At 37.9% G+C, this 11,055-nt stretch overlaps 1 protein-coding gene across 2 annotated transcripts; it reads right to left on the bottom strand.

The window, feature by feature from the left end:
* Positions 1-682: 682 nt before the first annotated feature.
* On the bottom strand, positions 683-10,788 carry sytl1 (synaptotagmin-like 1). 2 transcript variants are annotated; one of them, XM_056249610.1, is made up of 15 exons: positions 10,661-10,788; positions 9,397-9,545; positions 9,148-9,290; positions 8,890-9,061; positions 5,509-5,563; positions 5,398-5,428; positions 5,238-5,302; positions 5,065-5,154; positions 4,812-4,978; positions 3,816-3,918; positions 3,544-3,705; positions 3,382-3,460; positions 2,400-2,499; positions 2,114-2,313; positions 683-951 (listed from the first exon to the last, which is right to left on the bottom strand). In XM_056249610.1, the coding sequence occupies exons 2-15, from the start codon at positions 9,510-9,512 to the stop codon at positions 809-811; spliced, it is 1,626 nt and encodes a 541-aa protein (XP_056105585.1). In that variant the 5' UTR covers positions 9,513-9,545; positions 10,661-10,788; the 3' UTR covers positions 683-808. The 2 variants fall into 2 exon arrangements, with proteins under 2 accessions (XP_056105585.1, XP_056105584.1); XM_056249609.1 differs by having other exon boundaries at positions 9,397-9,542; positions 10,661-10,784.
* Positions 10,789-11,055: the final 267 nt, after the last annotated feature.

Below are 11,055 nucleotides of genomic sequence, written 5' to 3'. Positions count from 1 at the left end.
AAAGAAGCACACAAATGTATACAATTTTACATAATACGCCTATATTACAACTATACAATGGCTGTCATTTTATTTTTTAATTCATCCTAATGTAAGCAAAAATTATTATTGAATAATCTGACAAAAAAAAGTACATACAATATTAGAACAGGATTATAGTCATTTTTTGAAAACTGATTAATGTACATTTAAAGAAAAAGGTGTTAATTGAAAATTATACATTTAGCTAAATATCTAGATACAAGAAAAGATGAAAATGCCACTATTCTCCTAAGAGAGCAGTTTAAGTTAGTTTGTTATGAATTCTCATTTTTCTCCCTCAGATCTGCATGACAAACTCTTGCAAAAACACTATCATATATGTTGGCAACATACTCAAAGAAATGTGTGAGGACTGTTTTGTAAAAAAAATCCACTACTTATGCAAAATATGATTGTTTCCATTCCCTTTCTAGAACTTCATGTAGAGGAGGTTGATCTGATTTCTGTCCTGTACAGATTGCTACAGTATTTGGAGGTGAAATGGTAAGATAAGGGTAGGCACTGTTTAAAACATGAAACATGTTTGATATCCTCCAACTGGATGAAATCCTAGTCTGAAGCTAAAAATCTGTGAGTCTGTTGTGTACACTACACAATGAAATTTGTCAATTCTGAGTGCTTAAAATCTGCGGACTGGCCGTGTCAACTTGTCCAGACTGAAATCAGGTCAAAAATCAGTAGTATTGCAGTGCAGTGTATTCCAGTCTTTACTCAAACTGTTTCGCAACCAATGTCACATGGTGAATATGCATAAGTTGAACAAAGTTCAGTCAGAGCAGAGCTGTAAGTTGGTCCTGATTGGTAGACTAGTGTCCACCCAGCTGCTGGAGCTCTGCATCACTCTTGACCACACACTGATCTCATCTTCAGTAGAATCCATCCAGCAAACTGACTGACCGTAACTCACTCCTGCAACACATAAACACACAGAGGAACTATTATGCCTTTTTACATTTTCAGCATATTGTTTTTAGTGTGTAATGTTGCTGTTTGAGCATGAAATGTCTACAAAGCACAGTCACTCAAAGAGTTATAAGAGGGTGGTTGGTTGGTTGGTTGAAACTGGCGGTTATGGTAAGGAGAGTGGCATTTCCTAAACACGCTCAAAGCAGTTGACCAATCACAACACACTGATCCAGCTGACCAATCAGAGCACATTGTGCTTTTCAGAAGGAGGAGCTTCATAGAAACAGGAACTAAACAGGGGTGTGTTTCCCAAAAGCATCGTTAGCCAACTATGGTCGCAAGTTCCGTCGTTATTAGCATAGTTAAATGAGTTGGTGTTTCCCAAAAGCATCATTCTAACGAACTTTCGCAAATAGCATCGCAAAGTTTGGAACGACAGCTCTCGAGCTGTGGTTAGAAGCAGAGTTTCTTGTTTGCATGACATGTGGGCTTAATAAATCCTTGTCTTGAGCAAAATAAGCAAGCTGACATTCATTACAATCTGTATCTTTTATTTAGAATACATACAAATGTAATTTACGTCTTTGAGTTTGTCAAGAGATTTACAGCGCCGTTTTTGAAGAGTGCGCATGTGCGAACGTGCTCTACGATGTAAGAACGAGCCTATGATTGAATCTGGAAATAAAGCGAAATAACTGAGAAAAATGAGAAATAGTCCTCAGATGCCATGTCTGTCATTTATAGCAAAATATCTAGCATTAATTCGATCTCAAACAGATTCATTACAGAAAGTTATTACTCCACCACGTGACGTGTGTGACGTCATAAACCAACGTGGTTGAATGACCAATTTGCGACAATACGGTTTTGGGAAACAATCGTGACTAGCTAGTTGATTTCTTCAACGATGCATCGTACTATGGTAGTTAAGTAGAGAGTAACATCATGGGAAACGCACCCCAGAGTGTTACTGACAGACTGGGAAGAGAGGAGCTGCACCAATGTCAAATATGTAAGATAAGGTGTTTTTTGAACATTCAACAGGAAAAACTATTCTAGTAGAGCCCAAAAACAAAATCAAGACTTTGTAAAAGGGCATAATAGGTCCTCTCTATCTCTTAGCTGTTTTTATTTTTATTGTCAAGTATGTTCAAATCTGTATTACCAGAGCCTGTGCTGAGTCGGACTCCACCCAGACAGTCGGAGTGATGTGGATTCCAGACCGTTATTTCTGTACATGCCTGAATGAGGTCACTGGACTGAAACCCGTCATAAACCATGGTGTGGTTGAACACCGGGCTGACAGAAGCTCGCACCAGTCGAGTCCGCTGGCCACTGATGCCGCTTTCATCTGGTAACACCACACTGTACAAACACAGACCATACTCATGCACTCATACATAATAAACAAATTAAACAAACCACTCTGTCATGAATGTGCACACACACACCTTTTCACAAATGTGTTGGGTGCACCACGTTTTGTGGGAAGTAGACCAACAATCTCTCTCAACCATATATGGAGCTCACCAGTCAGTGGATGACCATTTCCTGCAGTCACTCACAGAACACACAAAACAAGATATTGACATGAAGGGGTTTTAAACACACTGTACCTGAACAGACCACAGGGGGGCAACACTGTCCCAGGACCAATCAGTAATGAGACCAGAGGGACCCAATAAGGTCCTCTTCAGCAGTTTACCAAACAAGGGGTTTGTGATTGGATGAAAAGCTAAGAATACAATCATAACATTTAAAATAAAGAAATAGGGCTGCACAAGTAATAGTAAAATATATATATATATATATATATACATATAGCTGGAAAGCTGGTTATAATTTACAATTTAGTGGTTATAAACCTGTTGTCAACTAAACAGCAAAACCGATTTTACTCCAAAATAAAAGCTTGAGGGTTGGAATAATTAGTATTGGAGTGTAAAATTAAATTATTTTTTAATGATCAAATAAATTTTTTTTATTTAAAGTGCAATTGAATTGGTAATATATTTCTGGCTTCATTGTGTATAATTAAAGTTAAAAGTAATAACAATAATCATGTAAAAAATATGATATAAATAATAATCACAAAATAAGTTTCTGACGAAATTAAAAAATGTATAATTAAAATATTTTATTTGTTAACCTATGACATGTGACCATTATCCAATGTCAGAGAGTCTTGTTAAGTAATTGAAAAATGAACATAAAGGGTGTACTCAGGGTGTACTTCAAGAAAATATTTTATATCAAATGGATTCGGCTGACCCAAAAAGTTTGGGAATCCCTGCTCTACAGTATAGCCGTTTACTGAAGGGATAGTGGGCCCACCCATAAAAGCTGGTAATGGGCCACATGACATTTAGTAATGGCCCTGCATATAAATGTGGATATAAAGGTTTTAAATATGAAGCATCTGCTCAGACTCACCCTCTGAACCCGGAGGTACAAACTTAATTGAGAACAGAATGGTTCCTCTGCTGATGATGGCATCTGGACTTAACTGAACCTACATCAAGAGAAAGAGTCTCCAGATGACCATCACAGGTTTATTTCATTACACATATCAGCCTATCTCTGAATTGGGCTCACTCTTGGCTGCAGGTTGTGCCAGGTTGGTTGGCTCTGGCTCCAGTCCCACAGACCCAGCCTCACCTCCACCTCCCCCAGGAACAGGTTTCTCCTCAATCTCTCCAAGTGCCAGACTGACATACTCAACACACGAGCCTGGAGGTCCAGTCTGCGCACTTTGTACTGGTACAGGCAACATTATATAGTTGAGTGGGGAAAGAATAGTACTGTAAGTTCAGTAATGTATTTTAAATTCACAGGAGTAATTTGTAAAAATAATAAAGAGAACTGACTTTCATGGTTTCATCATAGACTGGATTTAATGTTTTTCTCTTCGTTGCAGTTTTTTTCTTACTGCGGGATGTGTTGTCGGGGAGAAGGTAAACTTTAACGTATCTGTGTGTGTGAGAGAAAGATGGAAACATACATTATATATATATATACGTTCAAAAGTTTGGGGTCAGTAAGATTTTTTTAAAATAAATTAATATGGTAACATTTACTTAAAGCCTTTATGTATAATGCATTAAATCTTTTCATAAATAATTTTAACCAAAGTTAAAATGCATTATAATATTGGTAGATTCCTTGTTAAATCTGAAATTGGTTGTTTGTCCTGTGTTTTAATGCATTATACTTTGTAACAATAAATAGATAAGTATTATACACATTAAAATTATTCCTGAGACCATACGATGCATTATAAGGTGCATTACAAGGCATAATTAATGCACTAATAATACTTTTATAATGCATTATATATAAAAGCTTTAAGTAAAAAATGTTACCGTTAATACTTTTATTCAGCAACAATGCATTGAATTGGCAGTAAAGACATAATTAATGTTTCAAATAAACACTTTTCTTTTGACTTTTCTGTTCATCAAAGAATCCTGAAAAAACGCATCACAGTTTCCACTGTTTACAACATTGATAATAATCAGAAATGTTTCTTGAGCAGCAAATCAGCATAAGAGTGATTTCTGAAGGATCATGTGACACTGAAGAGTAATGATGCTGAAAATTCAGCTTTGATCAAAGAAATAAATTACATTTTACAATATATTCTAATAGAAAACAGCCTTTTAATATCATAATAATATTTCACAATATTACTGTTTCTGCTGTATTTTTGATCAACCCCGGTGAGCATAAGAGACAAAAATATTAAAATAAATAAATACTGAAAGTATGAAATCGGGGAGACATATAGCATGACTACTTTCCCATTTTATAAATAGTTAATAGTTATGACTGAATGAAAATGACCATGGCCATTGTAGACTTACGGGTCCGATCGATTTTTGCGGGCCGATGCAAGGTCTTGGCAGCATATAATGTGCACGTGAAGCTCCTCCTTCGTGATGTCATACTGCAACGAGAACTGGATCCGCCCTGATACTACAACATCCCCGAAATCCCCCACACTGTACAGGCTCATCAAACTGCCATTCATCTACACACACACAAACTGCACTGTTTACACCTCCAAAGCTTCTGCTGCAGACCATCATGTGTTGTGCTTGAGAGTGTGTGTCTTACCATATGATGAGAGGTCAAGCTGCTAACTGAGCCAAACCTAGTGTAGTCTAGTTCAGTGCTGCCAGAGTCAATGTCCCCCTCTGAGTCCATCTACAGACACACACACGGATACATATAATACAACAGGTTCTCACACATGTGTGCATCTGTACAACAGGCCTCTCTGAACAGACCTGCAGATATGGTGGTGCACTTGGCAAAACTCTCCTCTCTTTGTCTGCTGGGTCTCCAAAACTTCCTGAGGCACGAGGGAAAGAGAAGGTGAGCAGAGTGGAGCGCTGAGGCATTTATAAATGCATCTTATGATTTGACTGTCAGTACAGTGAATTTTACCTTCAAGACCATTTCCTACAGCTGCACTCTTCTGTTCAAAGCAAGAGCATTATGTGAAATCTCTCATATTTCACACACGCATAGTTAATATAATGTTAAATGTAAAATGACCTTGGTGATGTGTCTTGTCCTGGATTGTGGTTCAGGTGTTACCTCAGGAATGAGACTAAAAAGAGTGTACAATATAAGACAGTGGATTATAGCTCACACCCTTGCATCTGTAGCCTTTGGTTGGCTTAGTTCGAGTTTAAAACATTTAATATTCAGTAATATTCAGTAATAGTAATGACACAGATGTTTTATGCAGAGCTGCTTTATAGCTGATTCGACTTAGTTTCATAATTGACGAATTTTGCAACATTGACACTTTTAATTGAATCATTACTGAACTGAACAGAATGACATTATTGTCTTTTTAAAAGCTGCTTTACAGCAGAATTTGAATTTGTCTTATATTTGATGAAGTTTGCATCATTAAAAGTTATTTTCCTGTTTATTACTGTAAACTGAAACAATCTGTTGTATAAAGCGCTATATAAATAAAGATGACTTGTCTTAAATACAAGTGATCTTATCTGCACAGAAAATATTCCCATTCAATATTTCTGATTTTAAACATATTATTGATTCATCATTTGCATCATTCATCAGCAGCACTAAGTAGGAATTCCGTTTTTGTCAAACAGCGACCCCTAGAGTCGCTGTGGAGCACTTGTACTGTGGTGAATAGCACTCACGCAGAGATGGCTCGCACTCACGGCCGGATCCCCTCCCCCTGTACACCGGTACCTGTTCAGTAGGATGGACGCTGTAACGAGTGGAAATAAGGTATGGCCCCTTTAAAGGAACACTCCGACTTTTTGGGACTTTAGCCTATTCACCTTATCCCCCAGAGTTAGATAAGTCCATACCTTTTTCATCTCCGTGCGTGCTATAAGTCTGTTTGACGCACCCGCCGCTAGCCTAGCTTAGCACAAAGACTGGATGTAAATGGTTGCAGCTAGCATACTAATCCAAATAAGTGACAAAATAACGCAAAGATTTTCCTATTTACATGTTGTGATTTGTATAGTCACAGAGTGTACAAAAAACAAAGTCACATGAGACACAGACATAATTTAACCATAAATACTGGGAACTATATTCTCTGAAGGCGAAGCACTGCTACTTGGGCGGAGTGATAACCGCAGCACCTGAGACGCGCTCTCTCCTCACCACAGCGCGTCTCAGGTGCTGCGGTTATCACTCCGCCCAAGTAGCAACCATTTACATCCAGTCTTTGTGCTAAGCTAGGCTAGCGGTGGGTGCGTCAAACAGACTTATAGCACGCACGGAGATGAAAAAGGTATGTATGGACTTATCTAACTCTGGGGGATAAGGTGAATAGGCTAAAGTCCCAAAAAGTCGGAGTGTTCCTTTAAAGGTCCAGTGTGTGATTTTTAGCAACATCTAGCGGTTCGGTTGCGAGTTTACACTAAGGGCTCAGCCCACCGCTCACCCCTCCCTTTCGAAGAAGCTACGGTGGCTAAAACGGGACAAACATCGTCGTCTGAGACAGCAGAGAATAGCCAGCGTAAACCAAGTTTCTGTATCACTATCACAGTCCATTATAAACCACATCATGGATAAAGTTTCAGGTGAGGATCAAGGGTCTTAATACATAATATAATAATAATAGTAATCAGCTGATTGTCTCACGAACGTAACCAGCACATTTCTCCCCACATAGCAAACCCATAATACAGCGAGGGAGAAGAACCACATGAAACTATGCAACTATATATTTTTTCTAACAGGGTAGTAAAAGTTTAGCTGGCTAATATGAGCTGTTACTGTGGCTGAGCTGGTTAAAGCGCCTTGTTTAAACTCGACGCGTCCGCATGAGCCCAAAGGTGCGTACGGCAAAAATGACGTGATTGTAACAGCGCGCGCGCCTCCGCATCCCCTAGACACACTTACTACACACACAATAGGCTTTTTTTCTCTGATTTTGGAAACTCGATCGACTTAAAATGCTTCCAAGATCGACGGGTTGGTGATTCCTGTAACTGTTTTACGGTCAATGACAAGAGTAGCCTACTAATCAGCTGTCTCACGAACTTAACCAGCACATTTATCCCCACATAGCAAAGCCATAACACAGCGAGGGAGAAGACTTAAGTTACATGAAACAATCCAACTACATATTTACACCACTGACAAGGGAAAAGTCACTACTCATGGTGTTTATGACTAGCTTCCTGCGGCTTCTCTTTCAAGGTAGTGACGAAACGCGCTCTGTAGCGTTGTTTGTTCGCTGTGGGCTACGGTAGAAACATGACGTCACAATATGGCGACCTTCATAGAAGGGGATTCCTGCGCCTATGTAGATATAAATGCCTCATTCTAAGGTAATAAAAACATTATGGTTTATTAAGTAAGTTCTTTATACACCACTGAACACATAGTTATGGATGTCATATTGCATTTCTGTTAATAAATACTAAAAAATGTTACACACTGCACCTTTAAGAGCTGCACCTTTAACATGTTCATACGCAGGCTAAGTGAAGCTAGCGAATAAGGCCCAATAAGATATGACCAAATACACTGTATTCTCATATTCTTTAGTGTGTAATGTTGCTGTTTAAGCATGAAAAAGGTCTGCAAAGTTTCAAAGTCACTCCAAAGAGAGTTATTCTCTATATATCAGTGTCACTGTTTCTGAACTCCCTGAAACGCCTCCAGTGTAGTCTTGAGTTTTCTTCCGGGAACAAACACGTCACGATATTCCTCATTTAAATAATTCCCGGCCAAGGCATACTCTAAATAAAGGGGCGGGGACTGGTTGAGTTAGTTAGTAGTGTGTTGAAACTGGTGGTTATGGTAAGGGGCGGGACATTTCCCAAACATGCTCGAAGCGGTTGACCAATCACAGCACACTGATCCAGCCGACCAATCAGAGCTCATTGTGCTTTTCAGAAGGAGGGGCTTCATAGAGACAGGAACTAAACGGAGCGTTACTGACAGACTGGGAAGAGAGGAGCTGCAACAGTGGAGAATATGTGAAAAATAATGTTTTTTTTTATATTTTAGTCAAGTCAAGTCATCTTCATTTATATAGCGCTTTTAACAATGGATTGTTTCAAAGCAGCTTTACAGAGATAAACATATAATTTAAGATGACAGAGATTGTTTTGGTTTTATAGCGGTTCTTGAATAATGTTATTTCCAGCTAAAGTTAATTTTAGATTAATTCACCTCCGTCAAAATGATCAGACTTTAAACGCAAACCTGTGATTAACGCTGACGGGGTTCACATGCACATTCAGATTTTTTTTTTTAATATACATTTTTTTAAAGCAAGAAAACCTATTGAATAGAGCTTAAAACAAAATAATGACTTTGTAAAATGACATAATATGGCCTCTTTAATATACAGACTGTTTAGATGCATTCATTTTACTCAGTCCAAAGTTAAGCAAGAGAGATGACACCAAAAGTTGCACCAACCTTTCTCCATCTTTTTCTCTTTCCTTCTCTTCCTGGCCCTTGTCATCCTCTCTTACACTTATATGTTCCTGCAATTCTCTCTCTGTACTCTTTTCTTCCTCTCGCTGCTCATGTAATTGAGAAGAGTTATTACCTTTTTCTTCATCAAATATATGCGTCAAAGCCGGTGTATCTACTTTAAAAAAAGGATTATTGTCAACATGTATATGCACACAAAATAAATATTACTCTACAGGGATGAGTAGGAGATCATGTGACCTTTTTCACGTCGCTTACGGCGTATGGAGGCATGCACAACATCAGCTCCTCCCTTCTGATATCTCTTAGCGCGCTCTTCATGAAACCACTCACCCGAGAGAGAGCGCAGATGGACAGGGTCTGACACCGTCTGCTGAAGCTTACTGAAAACACAAATATCTTTATTTAAATATCTTAATAAACACAAATATCTTATTGCTCCAATGACTTACATGAACCAAATAAGTCCAGTATTGTACACAGACTGACCGTACTCTCCCTTCCTCTTTGCTGCGTAGTTCAGCATCTCTCAGCAGAACATTGAGGATTACAGTTTGCTCCACCTCAGTCAGGTGACATAGATCTAGTTTAGCTTCCCCTTCCATTTCAGGCACACTTCACAGTGTTCTTCACACCTGCTTATTAAGATGATTTAGATTAGATTTATGAGAAACCACATCTAAGAGTTGCAGATGGAAATGTGGGAACTGAACGAGTTGAATGAATGCACAAATGAGAGAATACATATTAAAGAAAACAATTAAAAAAAAAACAATAAAGGATCTTGTATCAGAAAAGCAATTTTCAATTGCAAGACACTTTAAAATTAATAAAAAAATTCAATCAAATTAAAATTAATTTTCAAGCTCCAACCTGCGTTAATGTCTATTCATGTCCTCCAGATGCAATAAAGGGACTTCAATTCATATGGTAGGCATGTGAATAGCCCACTAATGCTCTTTGATACGTTGCTTTTATTGTTTGTAATGCCACAAGGATATGTACACAGTTATAATAATAACATCAACTTTCTCAGATAATGATTTAATGCTTTTTGTTTGTATGGTTTTTTTTAACTTTATTTAATAAATTGAATCATTTTTACAGCCCAAATGTCATCTTTTCTTGATACGTTTACTTAAATATTATTAGCCTATACTATAACCCCCTAAATCCTTCTGTAGCAATCAGTGGTAATCAATGGTAAACCAAATAAAAACTTGCTTTCCACACCACTAAATTCACAAGTGTACATATTAAACTCCTATGCAACAAGAGTTAAATGTGTATAATATAATATTTCATTCATATTTGAATTTGACTGTAACTGATATACAAAGAATTCTGCATTTCCCTGTATTGTCCCAAACTATACTGACAAATAAAGAGATTAAAATCCAGCAGCAGGAAATGAAACGGTCTCATTTCCAAAGTATTTAATACAAAGCGATGCTTGAATCGCGCAGGCGCAAAACAAACAGCGACAAACAAGCCAAAAGTAAACAAATTGCTTACCACTGCACTGAGACCAAGTGCTTATCTACTTCCATATAACACAAGCATAAACTAGTATAATGCACTTTAGATCAAGCTGCTAAAGACTTTCGGTTAGTTAAATGTTTAACAAACGAGGATAAATTAACAGATGGAGTCGCACCTGTCAAACTCTCCCACTTGCACCCAACTCAAAGGTGAAAAAGAACGAGAAGAAGCAACTAATGTTTACTTCAACAACAAAATGTAATATCTTTACCTCATCTAATGTCCTCTGGGTATTTCATTGTCGCGGGTTTTTCTTTGTCAAGTTTAGCTGTCGGTAGTTTCTAAACACACACTCGTTTGTGTCTGGTTTGGCAGGACTGGCACTCACACACACACACCCGCCCTAGGGCACAGAGCAAAATACGAACCGGATTCTCACACATCACCGAGTATGCACTTATTTTACTAATCACTTCACGTTCACACAGCATATGTCTCTCTCTCAATTCAATTCAAAGGGGTATGAAAGTTTTTTAAACAATGTTGCCAAAGCATATACAAAATATACAAATAAAAAATATATATATTTTATATATATATAATCTCTCTCTCTCTCTCTCTCTCTCTCTCTCTCTCTCTCTCTCTCTCTCTCTCTCTCTCTCTCTC

Source organism: Rhinichthys klamathensis, unplaced genomic scaffold, assembly GCF_029890125.1.
Source record: "Rhinichthys klamathensis goyatoka isolate OS25496 unplaced genomic scaffold, OSU_Roscu_1.1 h1tg000060l_1, whole genome shotgun sequence".
Lineage (NCBI taxonomy): Eukaryota > Metazoa > Chordata > Actinopteri > Cypriniformes > Leuciscidae > Rhinichthys > Rhinichthys klamathensis.
Note: the sequence above shows the minus strand (reverse complement) of the source record. Positions and strands in the feature narration are given on the sequence as shown.